Source organism: Coenobita brevimanus, chromosome 28 (genome assembly GCF_032717465.1).
Source record: "Coenobita brevimanus isolate Jiangsu-jjx chromosome 28, ASM3271746v2, whole genome shotgun sequence".
NCBI lineage: Eukaryota > Metazoa > Arthropoda > Malacostraca > Decapoda > Coenobitidae > Coenobita > Coenobita brevimanus.
Genome location: NC_136981.1, coordinates 13813084 through 13835687, shown reverse-complemented (window position 1 = coordinate 13835687; position 22604 = coordinate 13813084). Strand labels below are relative to the sequence as shown.

Below are 22604 nucleotides of genomic sequence, written 5' to 3'. Positions count from 1 at the left end.
TTGAAAACGACACCATCAAAACCTCAAGGCGCATTATGTAGGGAAAAATAAGTAAAAACGTCTAAATAACCAATGTCCAAGAACATAACACTAAGGAGATATAGGCTTTATTAAAATGTAAATGATTCTAAGCCCAGACCATGGACGGAAATGGCGGCACTTATCCGAACACAGATACACGTCTCTCCTCCCCCCCCACTCCCCCCCTCGAAACACACAAACATACACACACACACACACACACACACACACACACACACACACACACACACGTATACTGCTATTATTATAATTATTATTATTATTGATGGAGTGTGTGGTGAAATGCTTAGGTATGGGGGTGAGATTGTTGTGGAGTGGATATGGAAGTTGTGTAGATTGGCTTGGGAAGAGGGAAGGGTTCCAGAGGACTGGAAATCAGGTATAATTGTTCCTTTATACAAAGGAAAAGGAGAGAGAGAAGTATGTGGTAACCATAGAGGTATTTGCCTACTTAGTGTGACTGGTAAAATATATGGTAGAATACTCATTGATAGGGTTAGGCATATGGCAGAGGAGCTAGTTGGAGAAGAACAAGGGGGATTTAGGAAGGGAAAAGGGTGTGTAGATCAGATATTTGTTCTAAGATGTTTAGTGGAGAAGTATCTAGAGAAGGGAAGGAAAGTGTATGTTGCCTTCATGGACTTGGAGAAAGCTTATGACAATAGATAGGCAAGGTATGTGGAAGGTATTAAGAATATATGGAGTGGAGGGAAAATTGTTGAGTGCTGTGAAGAGTATGTACGAGGGAGCTAGGGTTACGGTGCGAGTGGATGGTGAGCTGAGTGAATTCTTTGATCTCAATGTGGGACTGAAACAGGGTTGTATGATGTCTCCATGGCTGTTTAATATATACATGGATGGGGTTGTAAAGGAGGTGCAGGGTAGGGCAGTGGATGTGGGGGTGGCTCTAATGAATGAGGGTGAGATATGGAAGCTTCCGGTGTTGCTGTTTGCTGATGATACAGTACTGTTGAGTGAAGATGAATGGGAGTTGCAAGGTGTGGTGAATGAATTTGGGACAGTGTGTAGGAGGAGGAATCTGAAAGTTAATGTAAACAAAAGTAAAGTTATGGTGTTTGAGAGGAATGAAGTAGAGTGTGCAGTGAGGTTGGATGGTGAGGATATGGAGAATGTGAGTGCATTCAAGTACTTGGGTAGTGTGATGAGTAAGGATGGAACTATGGGGGATGAAGTGCGAGAAAGGGTACAGCAGAGAAGGAAGGTTGTTGGTACACTGAAAGCAGTGATGAGAAATAGGGAGGTGAGTATGGACGTTAAGAAGTCACTGCATGATAGTATTGTGAACCCTACCCTGACGTATGGAAGCGAGGCATGGACCTTGCAAGAGGGGAACAAGTCAAGAGTGAGAGCAGTGGAAATGAGTTACTTAAGAGGAGCATGTGGAGTGACAGGTTGACGAATGAAGAAGTGAAGGAACGCTGTGGGGTGGATGTAGATGTGGTTGAGAAGATTAGGAGAAATACACTGAGGTGGTTTGGACATGTGAAGAGAATGGAGAATGAAAGACTGACTAAGAGGGTGTATGTAGGTGAGGTGGAGGGAGGGAGAGGGAGAGGTAGACCGAGGATAAGGTGGAGGGATGAAGTTGAGAGGTATATGAGGGAGGGGGGGTGAGTTGGGGGGAGGGTAGTCAAATGGTGGGTGACAGAGCGACTTGGAGGCGTTTTGTCTGCGGCCACCCTTTGCGGGATTAGGGCGTCGGGCTATAGATAGATAGATAGATAGTTATTGTTGTTATTTGTTGTAGTAATATCCTAGCCTTTTATTATCATTATCGCTAGCATAATCATTACTATTATGAATTATCAATTTTATAATAATGTCATCTCTGAAACTACAATTGGCTAAGAGTCATACATCATGATATTAGGTTTAGAAAGTCTTTATTTTTCTCCACCCTTTTACACTATGTAATTTTTTTCTAATGTGCACAGAGTCATGATACATACAGGTTACTTGGTAATAAATGTTCGAAATGGCTTCCCCCAACTTCAGTGCACAGATTACATCGTCTGACTATGGATTGCCTCACGCGATTTAGCACGCGAGAAGGGCTGCACAGTCCAACAGGCACCTTGGATGCAGGGTAGCAAGTCGTCGAGTCTTTCAGCTGGCGTTTCATACACGAGCTGTTTCAAATGACCCCACAGAAAATAATCAAGAGAGTTTAGGTCTGGTGACCGTGCTGGCCACGATAATGGGCCGCGATGTCCAATCCACCTGTCATGGTAATTTGTTTAAAAAATCGCGGACGATGTTGCTAGTGTGGGCAGGTGCTCCATCGTGCATGTACCACATTCCTCTTCTTACCGACAAAGGTACTTCCTCAAGAAGCAGTGGCAGGTCATTTTCCAAAAAAGAGAGATATACCTGACCTGTCAAACGACCATGGAGAACATAGGGGCCTGTTACATAATCTCCTAATATTCCACATCACACATTGAGAGAAAATCTCCTTTGATGCCCCCTTGACTCAGTAATGTGTGGATTTACATCATTCCTCACATGCATATTGTGAGCGTTGAATATCCCAGTCCTAGTGAAGTTTGACTCATCAGTGCACATAACCTATTATGGGAAATCGTCGTCCTGTCTTACTTTGCCTAGGAACCACTCACAAAACTGCTGACGAGCTGGCTAGTCTTCTGGGGTTAGAGCCTGAACCCTTTGTATGTGGAGTGGATGTAAGAGTTGCTCATGTAGAACCTGCCATACTGCGGAATGGTTTGCTCCTAAAGTCCTAGCGGTGTTCCCCGTGCTTGTCCTAGGGTTCTCTCCAACAGCTTCCAACACTTGTTTTCCAAAATCGAATGTTCAAACAGACCGGCCCCGTCCTGTATCAGTCAATCGTACACGTATTTCACCAGATTCTCTCAGTCTCCTATCTCTGTCATGAAATGGGGATAAGTAGGGGTGACGTCGAAAAAGACATATGTTCGTAGATGCGCCTAGCTTCTCTGCCGATGCCATATGCAGCAAGGTCCAAGGAGAGAAGGTCTCCTCGTGCGCACATTCTGATGACGGCAGGTGGGAGATAAACGGGCGGCCGAAGGTGACTTCCGTTTTCTTTTAGGGTATACTGCTTTTTTCTGAGGTAATATAATGTTATATAGCTTCGCCCCCAGAACTTTCAGCTGATCATATTATGGTTAAAGTGTTTTCATTGCATAATTAACGTTTCTACTAGTTAATGGGGATGTAACAGTTAACGAGAGAGAGAGAGAGAGAGAGAGAGAGAGAGAGAGAGAGAGAGAGAGAGAGAGAGAGAGAGAGAGAGAGAGAGAGAGATGGATTGGAGGAAAAAAAAAAAAATGAAAGAGGTGATTTGGAGTCGGGGAGGAAGAGATGGAGGAAGGGGAAGCGAGAAGGAAAGGAGAAAGGAAGAAATGAAGGAGAAAATGTGGAAGGCAGAGAAGGAGAGCAAGACGGGAGAGAGGGAGAAGCGGTAGGGAGGAACGGGAGAGAGAGAAAAGTGATTGGGCGAGAAGGAAGGGAGATACAGTATTTGCGAATGAAGTAAACGATGTGAGCGAAGAGAGGAAGAGAGTAGAAGGTATGGAGAGAGAAGAGAAGAGAAAGAGGTGGAGGAGGGAGCTAGAAAGTGGAAGAAGAGGAGGGAGGATGAAAAAAGGAGAAAGGAAGTTAGGGATGGAGGAAGAGAGGAGAAGTGGAGAATGAGGAGGAGGGAGAGAGAAAGGTGAGGGAGGAGGAGGAGCAGAAATGGAGAGATGGACAGCAGAATGGGGGAAGAAAGGAGGAGGAGAAGGAGGAGCAGGTGGAAGACTGAGGGAGGTAATATCTGTACTAATGAAAGGAGAGAGAGAGAGAGAGTATAAAATAATGGTTTTTAAAGGAAGGGAGTGAGGGTATAGCTGAGGGGATAAATAGGCAGATATGAGGGAAGAGTGAGAGAAAATGGAAGAAAAGAAAAACGGGGGGGCAAGATGGAGGGATGGAGGGGCAGAGAAAGGAAAGTAGGTAATTGACTGAGGGATAGAAAGATTGAGGGAACGGGTGAGGGAAATTGGAGGGAGAGGAAAGTAGGAGGAGAAGTGGGAGAAAAGGACAGCTATAGTAGGACTCGCGCACGTTTGCGGCTGTGGTGTGGTCCGCACCTGTGTACAATAGTGCCACGTTTCCCCAACTTGCGATGTGAAACGGAAGCTATTTATGTACAAGGCATCACAAATTCGATAAATTCAGATGAATAAAACTTGCACTTGCGTATTTTGATGGATGAATCAACAGTAATCTTATAATGCATAAAATATTTATACAGTAACACAGAAACATGGCATACATTTTGTACAGTGTTGCTAAAAGAAATTGTAGTCACTTTTAATGTTTTTTAGCGTAGTTTTAGGGTGGGTAATAATATCACAGTTATGGATATAATATAATGAGCCTGAAAAAAGAAGAAATATGCCAATATCCAAAGTAAAAGAAATAATTCATGTAATTCTTGTGAGTGGCAACACTTACCCAGTCTGGCCTAGGGTAAAGTACGTACCTCCGTAGACCCAACCATAGCTTGTACAGGTGTTGCTAGGGAAAAATGCTCACATTTACCGGCTTTTACCATAATTTTAAGGACGAGGAATAATCACATTTATAATCATAAGCTAATATGTAGGACAAAATAGTAGGCATATGCCAATACCGAAGTAAAAAAAAAAAAAAACATTATTCACTCGCGAGCGGCAACACTTCCACACCCAGTCGGTGAGAGAGCGAGCGAGAGAGAGAGAGAGAGAGAGAGGGGCATGCATTGAATGCATTGTCGGCATCACTAAATATAACAAAACCAAATTAACAAATGAAAGCACAATTATAAATAACTTATAAAAGAATCAAAAGTACTCAGGGTGGCTCACATTTCCCGCCAGGAGGGAGAGAGAGAGAGAGAGAGAGAGAGATAACGGTATAGAAAACGTGGCAACACTGTACACAGATGCGGGCCACACCACAGCCGCAAACGTGGGCGAGTCCTACTATAGTGGAGGGAGGGAGGCAAGAAAAAGAGGAGATGGAGGAAAACCTTGAGGGAAAGTTGGTAGAAGAGAAAGAAAAAATGGAGAACGAGGAAGGAAAAGAAGGGATGCGGTTACGGGAGAGTGGAGGGATTCGCTAGAAGGATAGATAGTTGGATGGAAGGAGTGAGGGATGGAATACTTGGAGGGATGGAGGGAGTGGATGAATGGAAAGAATTAGGGAGCAGTGAAGGGCGGCAGGGAGTGGAGGAATGGAGAGAATGATGGCTGAGTGGAGGGAGAGAGGGTATAACGGAGGGAGGGAGAGAATACATAGAAGGATGAAGGAATGAAGTTAGGGAGTAATGGAGTGAAGGAATAGTGGAAGGAGGGAGGGAGCAGTGGAAGATAAAGAGTGAGGGAGTGATGGAGGAAAGGAAAGAGAGAATGAAGGAAATAAAAGAAAGAGGGAGTACTGAAGGAAAAGGAGGAGGGAATAGAGGATGTGAGAGAAAGAAGCAGTAATTGAGGGACGGGTGGACTACTCCGGAGAGATGAGGAAATGGAGAGAGTGAGGAAGAAAGTGAAGAGAGAGAAGAAAGGGAATGAGGGATAGAACAGCAAAATGTAGACTGCAGACACAGGCTTCCTTTGTGTTAACCAGGTCTTGTCTCTTACACAGCTGGACCCATTTCTTTCTAGTGTCTTCATCTTGAGGGAACCTGAAGAATTTGATGTCACTGTCTTTTCTGCTGACTGAATATCATCCAAATACTGCACAGTTAAGTGGCATCTTTCTGATAACTGTCCTAGTAGGAGATAAATATATGGGAACACCGAGCTCTCCACCACTGCGGCCTAGGGAAACTAAGTGACTGAGTGAGTGGAGTGAGTAGCTGTCTCCCATGTGACGTCATGCGCCAACCAGGTTGAATTCTCGCCCGGGCTGGACAGACCTTCTCTCCTTGGACCTTGATATGCAGCACCGTAAGCCATGTGCGCATCTGCCATCTCCTGGTATGTGTACCTCTGTATGGTGCCAAGCTGCCATTGTAGGGAAAACATTAATACATGATATACTGTAATTAGACTCTAGTGCGGTGATGTATGTCGTATTTATTCTAGCTACACCCGGACAGTTTTATTCAGCTTAGGAATGATCTGTGGCAGTTAAAAAGAGTAACTGAGATAATTTGTAGCCTAATAATTGCTAGAGGTCGTTCCTAAAATGAGTAAATCATCTAATAATGGTCAAAACATAATGAAGTCTCCCGTATTGAAAAGAGTATGCATGCAGAAATATTCATTTGAGGTTTATACTCTGTTTCATAAGGCTCACAGGACTCATAGGTTATTATGTAAATGGTTTTAGGCTACGGTATATTTCATAATATGATTTAGCAGAGAGAGAGAGAGAGAGAGAGAGAGAGAGACCAGCATGGTATTAGAGGGCTGGATGATGCCCGCATCTCAGCCTGGCCAGGTGGACCCTGTCCTCACGAGGGAGATAAGATTCAGAGGGGTGGATATCAGGAGGCCGTGCACGCAGCTGTGTGTTGTCTTTAAGTGACTGAATGGAGCAGCGAGTGATTTGAGTATGGATATGCCTCTCGAAGCTGGTCTGAGGTGGGCGAAGGGGGAGGAATGAGAGTATTTGTGTACAGGGTTGGAAAAAATCATGGATTTTTTTTTTTTTTTTAATCGAAACATCGATTTTTTTTTATTTAAATCGGATTTTTTTTTTTAATCATTTTTTTTTTTAATCCGTGACTTTTCTTCCAGCCCTATTTGTGCCTTTGGAAATCCTGTCAAAAGAGCACCAAACTGGGTCTTTTTTCCTCCCACTTGCTGCAATGTGTCCGTTAGGCATGATTATAAATCACTGTTCAAATAAACAGACTTACAAAACTGAAAATAATAATGTGAATGGGAAGTGGGAGTAAGGCAGTGCACCACAGGCTAGCACTTCTTGGTATGGGGGAGGTTACTCACATTCAAGGCTGGAAAAAATAGCATATATATATATATATATATATATATATATATATATATATATATATATATATATTAATCTGTACTATTTTATTTAAATCAGATTTTTAAATTTAAATTGATTGTTTTACTTTATTGGATTTTTAAAATTACATTTATTTTTTTTACTTTTATGAAGATTTTTTTTTTTACTAAGCCCTTATCAGTGTTAAAAGATTTATGTTTTGTCAAATTAGGCTCATAATCATTAGAGTACATCATGTTACTCTGTATTCAAAGAAGAGTTTAGTTCATATGTTAACACTGAGTATAATCACATGCATTGTTATTAGCAAAGAGCCTTCTTTCCTCTGTTGTTTAATATTTGCCTTGTAACAAAAAGGCAATCACTGGTGCCTGACTTGATCAAGATAAGTACAGGAAGAGTATAGGCCAAGCAGACTTGATGCATCTGAACAATACAAATCCATCACATTCTCTGTCTTCTTCATTTTTAGTGTATTTATATATAAAAAAAAAATCCATTTTGATGTAAATCATGATGTTTTCACTCTGATTTTAATCGATTTAAATCACATGATTAAAATCATTTTATTTAAATCATAACAACCCTGTTTGAGTATGATATTGTGTGGAGGGTATTGTTTTGATGTTCCTTGGTGTGTGTGGATGTGCTGCCATGTAGTGTAATGGATGTTGTGGGTTTGTGGAGGCTGCAGCAAGAATTTGGGTTCCTCTCATGTCTAGGTGATCCTTGACTTTGAGGACTTTGGTTTCTTGATGTAGGTGGTCGGTGGGTGTAGTAGCTGTGCAGCCTGTGATTATTTTTAGGGCCTTGTTCTGTATAGTCTGTAGAGTGTTGTAGTGTGTTTTAGTGAGGTTAGGAGCCTAAGCAGGGCTTGCATAATTCATCACTGAACGTATATATTGTTTGTATACTGTGGTGGTGATTTCTTTGTTGTGTCCAAATGTTGTATGGGCAAGTGACCTCAAGGCAATGAGTCTTGGTGTTATTTTATTTGTTAATGTTTGTGATGTTGTTCAAATGACATTGATGTACTGTGTGTTACACCAAGGATTGTGTGTGTGTGTGTGTTAGGGGAGTGTTGTTTATGGTGAGGTGTGGAATGTGACTGTGTTCTGCTGTCCAGTTTGTGAGAAGGGTCACTGTAGATTTGGCTGGGTCTATTTTGAGCCTGTTTGTGGTGAACCATTCATGTAGTGTGTTGAGGTAGGGTTGGAGGATGTATGCAGCTGTGTTTGCGTTTTGGTGTGTACATGTAAGTGTTATATTATCTGCATAGGAAGCTATGTGTATCTGTGGTGTGTGGGGGTGTGGGTATGTCGTGCATGTATAGATTAAAGAGTGTAGCGGACAAAACAGATCCTTGGGGGACGCCATTTGTGAAGTTTCTGATATTCGAAGACTGACCAGCAAATGTTACCTGTGTACATCTGCCTGCTAAGTAGTTTGCCAACCATCTTTTTGTGTTATTGTGCATGTTTATGTTGAGTATTTTGTTTGTGAGCTTGTGGTGGGGGACGGCATTATAAGCTTTGCTGATGTCTAGTGTGACTAGGAGTGTTCTGTGTGGTGGCCTAGCTGAATTCATGCCATCAAAAACTCTCTGTGTAGGGTCTGTAAGAAGAGTGTTTGTGGACTGTAGTGGCCTAAAGCCATGTTGTGATTGGGCTAGGTGGGAGGGGGAAGGTGTAACTAGTTGTAGTACCAGTCGTTCAGTGACATTAGAGGGGGTGCAGAGGAGTGTGATGGGATGGTGTGAGGAAGGTAACGTGGGGTCTTTGTTGGGTTTAGGGATAATGATGATGATGCCATGCTTCCAGATGTTGGGTATTATGTTGTGTGAGTTTGATATGTTGGTGAGTGCTTGTATGCCTTGTGGTCCAAGGTGTTTAAGGTGAATGTTGCTTATGTTGTCTGGTCCACAGGAAGATGAGTGCTTAAGGTTGCTGATGATGTACTTCGTCTGGTTGTAAGTGAAAGATGCGTAGTCCGGGTCTGTGGGGAACTGTCTCTTACGTCGGATGATACATCGATCATCGCGATGGGGGTTTAGATGGCTGACATGTGAAAAGTGATTGATGAGAGTGTTTGCTTGTTGTTTGTTTGAAGATATGGTGTCTGTTGTTGTGAAGGCAACATGTGATTGTGTAGTGTTGCTGTTGGAAAGTGTGATGCTGTTTAGTGTTTTGTAGAGTTTACTGGTGTTTTTTTGTGGTCAAGTGTTTGGAGATGATTATTCCAGTTTAATGTTTGCTGTTCTGATATTGTTTATTTGAGTGCTGAGTTCTTGAATTTGTTGTACAGTGTCTTGTGTTTGGGGTGCTGAGGAGTGTCGCAGTGTGTCCTGTTGACCGATGAGGCCTTGAATTTCTGGTGTGACGTAATTTCTGGTGTGAAGTTGGGGTTGTGTCTCTTTCTGTTGCCTCTAGGGATGTGTCTTTTGTCAGCTTTTTGTATAATTGAAAGTGTGTGCAGAGGTGTTCATTTTTGTGATAGGTGTACTGTTTAATGTTTCGAAATGTTGTTCTGTTTCAGTTGTGAAGGCCTTCCAGTTGGCTCTGTTATAATTAGTGTATGTGTGTCTGTGGCCAGCAGGGGTGATTCTTGTGTTGGTAGTGTTGATGATTGGGAAGTGATCAGATCCAGTCTCCAGGATGTAGGGGGGCGAGGTTTGGGGAGCAAAAAGTGATGTCTGGGGATGATGGGAGGAAGAGGGCTTGATGTGGGATATGGGTATGTTGATGGAGATTGTTCAGTACGAAAAGATTATCTCTGTCTGTGTCAGGGTTATTGACATGCCAGGCTGATGCCTTGGCGTTGAAACCACCACCCAGGATGATGCTGGGTATGTTAGTGGTGTGGTGTATTTGTGACGAGTAATTGTGTGGTACTGTGGGGGATGACTGGGGGGGAATGTACGTGTTTGTGATTTTTATATATCATTTGTTACCAGTATTTTAATTGATTGTATTTCTGTTGTGGTGTCTTGTGGAGGGAGAAGTGACTTTGTGTGTGCACTGGTATCTGAAAAGTTGATGGATTTGTGTACCAGGGTGATGAGTCCACCGCCGTTGGCCCGGTCTTGTCGAATGGTGGTGAAGTTATGAAATGTTGTTGTTTTCTGTGTTCTGTGTAGTTTTGTTTCTTGTAAGATGGCAGTGTGTATGTTTTGTTGTTTGATGAATTGTGTGAGTTCTTGTTTTTTGGTGTTTATGCCCTCTATGTTTAACTGACAATATTTATGTTGTGTGTGCGATGTGTGATGGTTAATGCACCACTGGGGGAAGGTGGTGATGTGGGTGGAGGGGAAGGGGTAGGAGAAGGTTGTGATGGAGGAAAGGGTTGGGGTGGATTAGGAGGGGTAGGAGAAGGTTGTGATGGAGGAAAGGGTTGGGGTGGATTAGGAAGGGTTGGAATGGGAGGAGTTGGAGGATTGGATGGTGTGGGAAGGATCGGTGGGTTTGGCTGAGGAGGTGTGGAGGAAGTAGGAACAGGGTTGGTGGGGGGTTAGTGGATGGGGGAGGGAGCATAAGGAGCAGGTCCAGGTGTCTGTGTAATGTTTTCTGGATGCAAGTGTTGTGCAGGTGTAATGGGTCCAGTTCTTGCAGGAATTGCACTGAATTGAACCCTTTGTCTGTCGGTTCGATGTGATAGGTTTTGAGCATGTTGGACATATGTATTTGTTGGTGGGTCGTGGATTGCTCTCAATGTCCCCGGCTAGAAGAAGTCGTCGAGAAATGACCACCAGGGAGTCATTTCTCGGTGTAGAAAAAGCGTGTTGTTGTATGTGTTGTGTTGAGAGATGTGGTATTTGCCCAGGTGACCGAAGCCACTCCCAGGTACTCAGGCCCCGTGAGGGGCCGGGGGTGGGTTGCAATGATTTGGCCCCCATGCTGTCCTCCTCTTCTCTTCGACGGCCTCAGTAAACCCATGGCGAAGATGCCACCGCTCAAGGTCCACAGGGTGGGGTTTCAGTGTGTGGCCTTGGGCAACCAGGACTGTGTCACAAGTACTCACTCGCGGTTGGATGCAACATGCGTCGATTGGTAATGAGAGGGTTATTGCTCCCCATATTAAAATTACTGATGACCCTTATGAGAGAGAAAGATTGCATGATCTTATAAACGAGTCCTCTGGCATTCTTGCCCTTGCAGGTGAGCCACAGGGTAAGATAGATTTAATACAGTATCATAGTTCCCTTAAGCCAGGGACTCATCCAGTATATATTCCTGCATATTGCCTCCCACAAGCGAAGACAAAAAGTAGAGGAGGAAGTACCATATATGTTGGATCAAGGAGTTACCATGCATTCAATCTCTTCATGTGATACTCCTCTTTTTGTTGTTCCAAAGAAAGATGGTGAACTTCGTCCTGTTATTGACTTCCGCCACGTCAGTGAAGTAACAGTCCCTGACCGCTGCCCTCTGCCCATCCTTCATGACATGCTGCTGGTTTTGGGGAAAGGAAATTTTGTTATCAGCAGTTTTGACGTACACAGAGGATACAGGCAAATTCTGTTGGATGAATAGTCAACTCAGATAACTGCTCTCAGGACTAATCAGGGTCATTTTGAGTTCCTTCACATGCCTTTTGGGCTTTGTGATGCACTACCGACATTCCAGCGTGGTATTAAGTCCTTGTCTGCTGGCATGCTTGGTAATACTGTTCTTGGTTACCTAGATGATTGCATTATTGTCAGCAAAGAAATTAAAAGTCATTTCTCCAAACTTCGTAAGGTCCTTCTCAAGCTCCAACCTGCTGGTCTTAAACACACTCTCCAAATGCGATTTCCTGAAGTCGAAAATCAAATTCTTAGGTCATGCATTAGAAGATGATGAAATCCATACACTCCTGTGTAAGATTCAGGCAGTCAGAGACTTCCCAGTGCCCACCAGTGCTGACTGCATGGAGAGTTTCTTAGGTTTAAGTGGCTACTGTCACTGCATCATCAAGGGATATGCAACCATTGCATCACCCCTCACAAAACTTATGGAGAAAGATGTTCCTTTTCATTGGAGATCTGCACATGATAAAAGTTTGTGTGATATAAAAGCTGTACTCACGAATGCACCAGTTCTAGCTTTGCCTGATTATCCCATGCCAGTCACACTTTATATGGATGTTTCTTCACTTGGTTTGGGTGCTGTACTCATGCAGCAAGGTACTAATGGCTGCTGGCATGCCATTGCTTATGTTAACCAAGTTCTTAATGATGCAGAAAAGCGTTCTGCAACTCATCTTGAAACTCTAGCTGTTGTTTTGGCTCTTAAGCATTTCTGTGATATCATTTTGGACAAAATCACTGTCCACACTGATCATGACGCAATTACTAAACTTTTCAAAGGTAAGAATCTTACGGGCAAACTTGCTTGACGGTATTTAACAATCCAAGAATTTGAGCCTGCGTTTAAATATTTTCCAGGCTGTACCAGTGTTGTTGCTGATACACTTAGTCTCAATATTCTTGTTTCTGCTGTACCACATTTGTCCAATTTCTGTCCACAGACAAAGAACAACACGAGGATCCCCTGTGGTCTAAAGTCATTTATGCTCTAGAGTTTGGAGATGAAACCACTCTTCCAAATTTACATGTCACACTCACAGAATTTCAGTTATATCAAGATCTGTAATAAAGTCTTCGAGGAAATTTGTTACCAGAACGACATTAAGCAAGCCTTTGTCACAGCTTACCATCCAGCCTCAAATGCTCTGGTAGAACGTGATGACGGAAAGATTTCGGAAATAATTCGTCCTCTTGTCGGTCGCATGCAGAATGCGTGGCAGGATTTTTTTGCCCCAAGTGACTGCATCTAACAATGCTTCGGTTAACTCATCAGCAGGTAAAAATCCCCATTACATTCTGTATGGTCATGATAAGGCCCTACCATATGATATTCTCTACCAATATCCATGGCCAGTCTATAGTGTAGATGACTATGCAGCGACTCAGATGTTAGTACTTCAGTCCATTCATAATAATGTTTGCATATACAGTATTTGGCAGCATCTAGGACTGAAATGATTTACAAACAGCATAAACAAGCTGAATTATCCTTTCCTGATGTTGGAGATACAGTTATAATTAAACCTCCCGGACGTTCCACCAAACTTTCTCCCAAGTTTTCTGGACGATTCCATGTATTGGCTAAAGAACATGGTAAGAAATACTTTCTTCAGCCTAACAAGGTGGACAATAGGCTGAAGGAAGTTAACCCATGCAAGACCTGAGTCTCGATCTTCTTCAGTCCCTGATCCAACTCCTTCATCGCATCTTGTTAATGACTACCAAATCTAGCTTCGTTCAGCTTCCAAATCAATCTGAGTCTTACTTTTTCAACAGAAATAATTCTTTCCGTTCCCCTCCACATGATAAGGCCACGGAGATAATCTTCAGATAGCCAGAGTAGACCAATTGCCACATTTAATTCATCATGCTCACAGTACTGTACATTGCATTGAACTTAATGATCCTCACACACGCTCATAATTTCGACAGAAGAGGGGCCCTGTAGACCTTTAAAGAGTTGCCTACAGTATACCTTAGGTACGGTCATGGTTAGCGATGTATCTGAACGAGATGAACACGTGCACAAATAACCCTTGCTGCTATAACCGGCTAAAAACAATGGGTTAAAGAGACTGATAGGTTTGCCAGACATTAAATATATATATATATATATATATATATATATATATATATATATATATATATATATATATATATATATATATATATATATATATGTATAAAACGCCAATATGCTGGTTGCTTTCTAAAGAAGGATGACTGGTCGGTTACACCGCCTGTCTCATTGTGCGCTGGTTTACTGAGCATCAGGACATACACTTGATGGTCATTGGCAGTGATATTAACCCCATCGAGAACTGCTGGGGTAACACTGTTACCATTACTCTTGGGAACCGGGATATGAAACAAAATGAATTCCCCAAACTAGGCCTTTTGGGTCATAGAGCCCTGCTAGGTGACAGCAGAGCGCTACCTGCTCCCAGCAGGGCAACTACCAGGGCGGGGCGCGAATTCTCGATCATTTGGTCTCAAGTCAGTCGCTCTACCACTGAGCCATCCTGCCCCCAACCGGGACATGCCAAATCCTTCAGTACACCACAGATGTGTGGGAACTGTTTCGAAAACCTCATCTGATCTACAACTTCTGAATTTTATTGTCAACAGAGGTGGACGGAGTATGTAAGGCTAGTGCAACTGTTATATAGCTGATTATAGACACAAATGTTTAATTTCCCAGACATAAATGTTTAATTTCCCAGACATAAATGTTTAATTTCCCAGACATAAATGTTTAATTTCCCAGTAAACACCTGCCCACTCCAGAGAGTTAACTTTATATTGTTCACTATCATTTACATGTGACATATACTGTGAATGGTCTACTCATTAACTTGAGTGGAAAAATTTCTGATACTTGTTTTCATGTTTAACAGTATTTTATGAATGGAGGATGCCTTTAGGCACATGGACTTATTTTTTTCCCTTTGTTTTTCCTTCCTCCATTCATTATCTATTTAAAAAAAAAATTATATTAAACTAGGTACTGTATCGGTATTATTTATATATTAAATTACAGTACCTATTCATTAACCTGTGTAATAAATTATATGTTTTTGATTTGTAGTAGCTACACTGTGTAATGTTTGTTACGTATCAACTAATTAACTTGTGCAGCAAATGCGGCAATTATGTTTTAGGTTTTAAGAATATTTGTAATACCCGGTATATTATTTACACCGTGCATATTCAGTATTTCTTCTCAAGCCTCAAAGCAGTTACCATAGGAAAAGGTAAATGGGAATGATCTGAACAATGATTAGTAATAATGAAGGTGATGAAGGTGGAGGCGGTGGATGTTGAACACAACCAATAATTATGAATCTTTACCTAAACATACAATATATAACGGCATATTTTTAAAATATGACTACAGCCTTAATATTTGGACGATATCCATCATGACAACCAAACATATGGTGAATGGAAACATTTTCCTTGTGAAGGGAGAGAGGGGTAGCAGGAATGGACACTGATGTCCTTTTAATTCAATTTACCGAAATAATAGCCACAACTGCCAGGCTCACACAAACACCATCCCCTGGGGAAGAAATGGGGGGGGGGAAGGATACTTCCCCAGTACCCCTGCTTGTCATAAGAGACGACTAAAAGAGATGTCTCGTCTCTCTCACCTTATTGTCCTCATCATCTCTTTTCTATCTCACTTCTTGATAATGCCGTGTCTCTTCCGGCCTTTATTTTGTCTTTACTCTTCTCAGATTAGACATTTGGTTTCATGACATGAATAGTTTAAGGACCTCTCGCTAACATCGACCCTTCCTCCCTGCTTGGGTAAAGTTTTTTAATCAACTGACCACTCAAACCACTTTAACGCCAAGACACTTCATCGCCAAGCAGCCTCATCGTAAAGTCCACTTAAAAGCCAAAACCACTTCCTCGCCAAGACCACTTCCACGCCAAGGCCACTTGCACGCCAAGATCACTTCAACATCAGTTCATCGCCAAGACCACTCCCACGCCAAGACAAATTTTACCCCAGGATCAATTCTACTCCAAAATCAATTCAACGCCAAGTTAACTTCAACACCATTTCAACTTCAAGACCAATTCCACGTCTCCTTCCCCGTTTCTGTCCCATTGTCAGTCACATACTCGTACCTTTGCTTTAAATTAGTGCCATAAGGTTTTTGATACGAGGCTCAAGGAGTCCATTATTCAGTTCAGTTCAAACACCAGAAAGGAGTGCATCACAAAACCGAGACCTCAACGTTCCAGTATCTCACTGTTGGTGCTAGCGACAAGGGGTGGAGAATATAAACAAGTGGAATGAAAGGGTTGAGGAGACCTTGCCTGTAGTTGGTTATATTAACTTACTGTGAGAAACAGAATGGTAAGTTTGGTTTAGTATTAGTCAACAGAGAAATGCGGGGTACCAAGAGAGTTAGTGCCGTGGAAGGATAAATAAATGAAGGTACGTTGAGAGGTGGGGAGAGAGAAAGTGGAAAGGCAAGAGAGTGGGCGGAGGAGGATGAGAGAGGGACATCGGGAAGGGTAAAGCAGTGAAACAGGGAGGGATTGTGACGTGATATTAAGAAATATTCCACAACACTTTTCTGTCATCTTTTGTACTTTAGTATGGGAATCAGATATACAGAATACTGTACTCCAGGCAGCCTCTAGTACTAATTCTCAAAACCATGTCTTTCAAAAGACCACTCTCTCAAGCCTGTAAAAGCTAATGTGGCAACTGGTCCCCATGCAATGTTGCCAGACGAAAGATTCACCACAGTAGAAGGCGTGCAGTGGATTCATGCTGACAGCAGTGCCATGCATGTTAGAGAGAGAGAGAGAGAGAGAGAGAGAGAGAGAGAGACCGTACATTATTTACAGTTATACATACATTTCCAAGATTCTTGCACAATAATTTATGCACAGGTACTGTGTATATTTTTCTGATGTATTTTGCTGTTCATGCATAGTGTGTTACTGTATCGGTACTGTCTGCAAATGTACCAAATATGGTAATTTTTGTCCAATATGTGCATTAATATATCCCTTTGTGCTCATGTACCTTTCCTGCTTATCCCCCTGCAACAACGAATCCCTCAGTGTCAGGAACTGTACTACTGTATTGATAAAAAAAAAAAAAAAAACTTAATTTAAAAATGTACATATCAGGTAACCCACTACCTTGTTCCAGTAAATGGCAGAATTTGGCCTTTGGACCTTTCGCTGAATTTCGGAATTAACTGTCAAACTGCAGTTCCCAGAACATACGAGGTGTCCCTGGAACTGACGTACTGACTCCACAAGTGATTCTTGGCAAGATTTATGGTTTATCAACATTGGTCCAATTCTCAACCACTACAGAGCAAAGGATACTGATGGCCTTATAGGCGAAGTCTCCCTCAAAATTCACCCATAAGATCAACAGTAAATTATACATACTGGTATATTATCTGACTGATAAGTTTTCAGAGACTGAAATCTTAATAAACAAAAATGATGGACAGAGTCAAAGAATAGCATATGAATCGATTAGAGAACTGAGTGGTAATGCAGGTAAACGCAAGGAAATACCAGTTAGAGACAGGGAAGGAAATTTATTGACCAAAGATGGAGATATTAAAAATAGATGGAAAGAGCATTTTGAGACAGTTCTTAATAGACCAATACCACCAGAAGAGGATATACCGTCTGCTCAGGAAGATTTAAATATAGAAACAGGAGAGTTGAGGCTTGCAGAAGTGGAGAAAGCAGTAAAACAGTTAAAGAATAATAAGGCACCAGGGGAGGATGGTTTATTTCCGGAAATGTTTAAAGTGGAGGGGGATAGATTAATAATGATCTTGACCAAGCTATTCAATAAGATATGGGTGACGGGGTTACTACCATCAGTTTGGAAGAATGGTGTAATTGTTAAAGTTCCGAAGAAGGGAGACCTGAGTGAATGTGGTAATTGGAGGGGAATCTCTTTATCACCGATAGCTTTGAAAGTTTTCAGTAGAGTGTTGTTAAATAGGTTGGAGCCGGTGGTTGAGGGTATTCTGAGGGATGAACAGGCTGGTTGTAGAAAGGGACGTGGTTGCAATGATCAGATCTTTATAGTTAGGCATTTGATGCAGCAAGTTAATGAAATGAGAGTACCGTTAAGTCTTTGTTTTGTTGATTTTGAAAAGGCTTTTGATAGTGTTTCGAGAGAGACTATGGGGAAGATCATGAGACATTATGGAGTACCAGAGGAGTTTGTGAGGGTCATTATGAACATGCATGAGGACACATTTTGTAAAGTGATGGTTGATGGTTGTCTGAGTGATTCGTTTGAAGTCAAGTCCGGAGTAATTCAAGGTGGTGTTCTATCGCCTTTACTATTTATATTGGTCATTGATTACATTATGAAACGCGTTGGAACAGAAACCGGTGCAGGTATACTTTGGGGAGAGAACAGGAAACTTTTGGATTTAGATTATGCAGATGATATAGTTTTGATTTGTGATGGGCCAGAAGAGATGCAGAGAGTGTTGGACTGTTTGGTGCGTGAAGGTCGCAAGGTGGGTTTGGTTATTAATTGTGGAAAAACTGAAATAATCAATATGAATATGGAAAATGCACAGGAATGTGTAATTGGAGGTATGGTTGTAAAGCAAGTTGATAGGTTTAAATATTTAGGTACTTATTTAGCCAAGGATGGTTCTTTGAACTTTGAATTCGAGGAAAGGTTAAAGAAGGCTAATCAGGCAATGGGAATGCTTAAAAATATTTGGAATAATAACAATTTTTCTATGCATACAAAAATCAAACTTTATAAGGTAATGGTTAGGAGTATCTTAATTTATGGACACGAGTCTTGGTACAGCACAGTGACTAAGGAAAATAAATTCTTGGTGTTTGAAAACAAAGCACTTAGAAGAATATTAGGAGTTAAGTGGTGGGAAAGGATACCAAATAGTAGAATTAGAGAAATAACGAGAGTGCAGCCGATCGATGAATATGTTAGATTCTCACGATGGAAGTGGCTAGGACATGTGTACAGGAGACAGGGAATAGTACGAGGTACACCAGGGTGGGTGGCACTTGGTAGGGGAGGTAGAGGAAGGCCAAAAGAGACGTGGGTGAGGACAATGAGACGGGAAGCTGGAGATGAGTGTTGGAGAGATCTTGAGGAGTTGGCACAAGATAGGATGTGGTGGTGTGAGTTCATCGAGGCCCTATGCATCCCCGAGGGTGCCACAGGAAATGATTGATTGATTGATTGAGGAGATAATATACAGGGCATCCCAGGAGCTAACACACTAACTTCAGGAAATGATTCCGATACGATGCCCATTATCAGCGAATTTTTCCACCTCAGTTTCAGTAACGAGATTATTCGACCTTTGTCTGTCGATTAACAGCACTAATTATATAGAATCCAAGCAGCACAGTAGTCTTTGGAATTAGTTGCTGTAATTTTCAGTGTGTAAGACTGCAAATAATGGTGATGGATTGGTGCTAAAGAAAATTTTATGGCTAAAGAAACTGGATCACGAATAGCACTTGCTCATGAGTTTGCTACCTATGGGGTATTACTTTGTGTTCATAATAATTGTGTCCTACTTCTTGCAGATTAAATACGTTTAGCTGTAATTCTGCTAATGACACTCAAAATCTAATATCTAAATCACCCTTCTTATGATTGGGAATACTCTAGTATAGCTAGTACCAGATGATTTTATTCAGCAGATTAAATCATAGGAAGCTAAAAGATTTATCTGAACCACTTATCCTTTTATGGATGGGACAACACTTATTATCTATTTCAGTCTACACGATTTCATCAGCGGAGGATGAGTTGCAGAGCAGGAGTAATAAAATACTCTTATATGCTGTTATATTATATTAAATATCAGTAGGTCATAAACACTATAAGTTCCAAAGGATCAAGCAGTCGGTGTCCAAGTCGCCTGTTTGGTGACTGTCTCGGACGCCCACACAGATGCAGATATTATGCAAGATCCCTAATCCCGCACCACACCATCTCAACCCAGCACCACACCATCTCACCCCTGCACCACATCACACCGTCCCACTCTCACACCACACCATCCCATCCTCACGCCACACCACACCATCCCACCCACAGATCACACCACACCATCCCACCCACACACTCCACTGACCCTGCACCACACAAATCCACACCATCGCCCCTGCATCACACCATTCCATACCACACCACACCTTACCATCCCACCCCAGCACCTCACACCACACTATATCATCCGAATCCAGCACCACCACACCACGTGGACCAACTCTGCACCACACCATTCCACCCCGCCACACTACACCATTCCCCCTCCCACACCATACCGTATATATCTGCCATCCCACTCCCACACATCATGCCATCCCACACCACACTACAATACCCACCCCCCACATTACACCATCCCACCCTTACAACATACCACATCATCTTACCTCCACCCACCACATCATCCCACCCCCACACCACACCACATCATCCCACCCCCACACTACACCACACCATCCCACCCCTACACCAAACCACACCATCCTAAACCCCACGCCACACTACCCCATCCTATCCCTACATCATACCACCCCTGCAGCACACCATCCCACTCCCATACTACACCAACACCGCAACACACCATCCCACCCCGGCACCACATCATCCCTCACCAGCGCCACACCACCCCCGCACCACAACACATCACCCCCACACCACACCACACCACCCGCACAACACAACACACCATCCCCACACTACAGCACAGTACCAAACCTGTACCTTTTACAGCAATAAATATTTCAATTCAATTCAACCACATCACCATCCACCAACTCCCACACACAACCACCAACCACTTCCCACACAAAACTATCCCATCCCCACACCACGTTACTTTATCCTTACATCACACTACCATCCCATTCCATCACCACACCACCTACCATTTCCTCCATCACATCAAGGGCATTACATCAAACCACACCACACAACGTCCAAAATCACATCCATCCCCACACCACGTTACTTTATCCTTACATCACACTACCATCCAATCCCATCACCACACCACCTACCATTTCCTCCATCACATCAAGGACATTACATCAAACCACACCACACAACGTCCAAAATCACATCAAACCATAACACACCACACTACACTGCCTTTTGCACTCTGCCACTTATCAGAGAAAACGCAATCCTACTATACCCCTTCCTCAAAATTGAATTTTAGTCACAAAGATATTGGTTACAGACACGGCTGGATTAAGCATGTGGGAGGCCCGGGGCCCGCTTGGAAGGGAGGCCCCCTTTCCAACTCCCCCAATGGCATACACCACAGACTGGTAACCTAAATCCTAATATATAAATAGGACACTTTTAGTTAGGAAATACTGAACGGGGACTATTCATCCAATGCTGTAATATGTAATGCATAAACACGAAATGAAATGAACACAAGTTGCTCTGGTGGGAGGCCCCCTCTTGGTGGGTGGCCCAGGGCCCGGGCCCCTTGGGCCCCCCCCCCCCTTAATCCGGCGGTGGTTACAGATAGTATGAGGTATGACATATACACTGGCTTTCCCAAGGTAATACAGTGAACATAATAATTACGGTATGTAGGCTACATATGTGACGCAAAAGAAAATACTCTGAATTAAGCAGACTGTGAGGAGTGAAGCGGGCTGCTGTGGATGCCGCTGCGTGACGTCACAGTGCTGATTGGTATAACAGGTTTATTTTTACAGTCTGCCTGGTTGACCTCGTGTGTGTAAAGCCACATTCTTAGGAGAGTCGATATTTTTTCTAATCTTCATAACGCATGCTGACTACCGGGCTCATGTCCGTTTCCTCGAGCATCGAAATTTGATTCAGTCTTGATCACGATCAGACAAGATTAATCAGTGTTGCTCCCAAAATATTTTGAGTGATTTTTTGTGATACTGGCTTCTCACACAGCGTGTCGGCTGCCCAGATTAAATATAGCTTCCCGTGGTGAAGTAAACAGTTCATGGACAGTAGCCTAACCTCAACTGTGTGGATGACAGGGTCAGAGCTGCATAAGTTAAATGAAACATGTGACCACACGATCGGCTGATTTTCTGTTCTGGTGACTCTCCATTTTCGAGTTTTGTCAACATTAGCCAAAACAAATTTTCACATGCAAATCACTCGAAAATGCGGCTTAGATCTTGGAGGTTGTACGGTCGTCACACCGTTGTCACTTAGTTTATTGTAAGTCATTATTTCGATCTTTTTTAATTACAAGCAAACATAAATCACTAGGAAATGCTCCTATACAGTTCGACAATTTTATGGACAATATACAATACGGAATGCACAATGTAAATCACGACTCCCAGTTTCGTTCCTCTGTATTTGTTTCATTATTTACTGTTCCATCTACAACTATAATATTCAGCCTAGGAGGCACCTTTGGTACTCACCTGTTAATTAAAACAACGTACACCTTGGCCGTATTCTGAAAGTATTAGCAGACCACTGGATACTAACAGACACCTACGTCACCCCACCCTTCAGCAACACTCTCACTCACTGTTGGGTTATCTGTAAACATCGTGGTAGTCAGCGTTGCCAAGAGCACGCCACAAGCATTGCTGAACCTGTGCTCAAATTCCGCTAGATTATCATTAAGTGCAACAGTGTCTCGACAATAGCAGACAAAAAGTACAGACTCTCTAGATGATTGCTAGTTACTGAAAAATATAGAACAGAGTAAGATTTCTTGTAGCTGGTAATGAAAAATTGCTGCTAAATGTTAATGAGAATCGCCTGATATGAAAAAATTAAAAGCGCTAAATTGGCAGTCCTAGTAGTCGCTTCCTGTCCCACACAAGCCTTATGCCACATCTGCCAGATGTACACTTATTCCTAGTTGGACACATTCTTTCACACTTTTACAGTAGAGCTGGTTGCTCAAACTCTTCGCTGTGTGTTTTAACAATAATTCATATTCATTAAGCAAAT

The 22604-nt window shown here is 42.5% G+C and overlaps 1 protein-coding gene across 1 annotated transcript in view; it reads right to left on the bottom strand.

Moving 5' to 3' along the window:
* Positions 1-9087, bottom strand: part of LOC145394741 (G-protein coupled receptor Mth2-like) — a 176957-nt gene extending 167870 nt beyond the window's left edge. The window contains exons 1-2 of the mRNA XM_080268521.1: positions 9067-9087; positions 5990-6077 (exon numbers count right to left, since the gene is read on the bottom strand). Coding sequence (XP_080124647.1) covers positions 5990-6077; positions 9067-9087 — 109 coding nt within the window. The remainder of the gene's footprint in view (positions 1-5989; positions 6078-9066) is intronic.
* Between the last annotated feature and the right edge of the window lie 13517 nt (positions 9088-22604).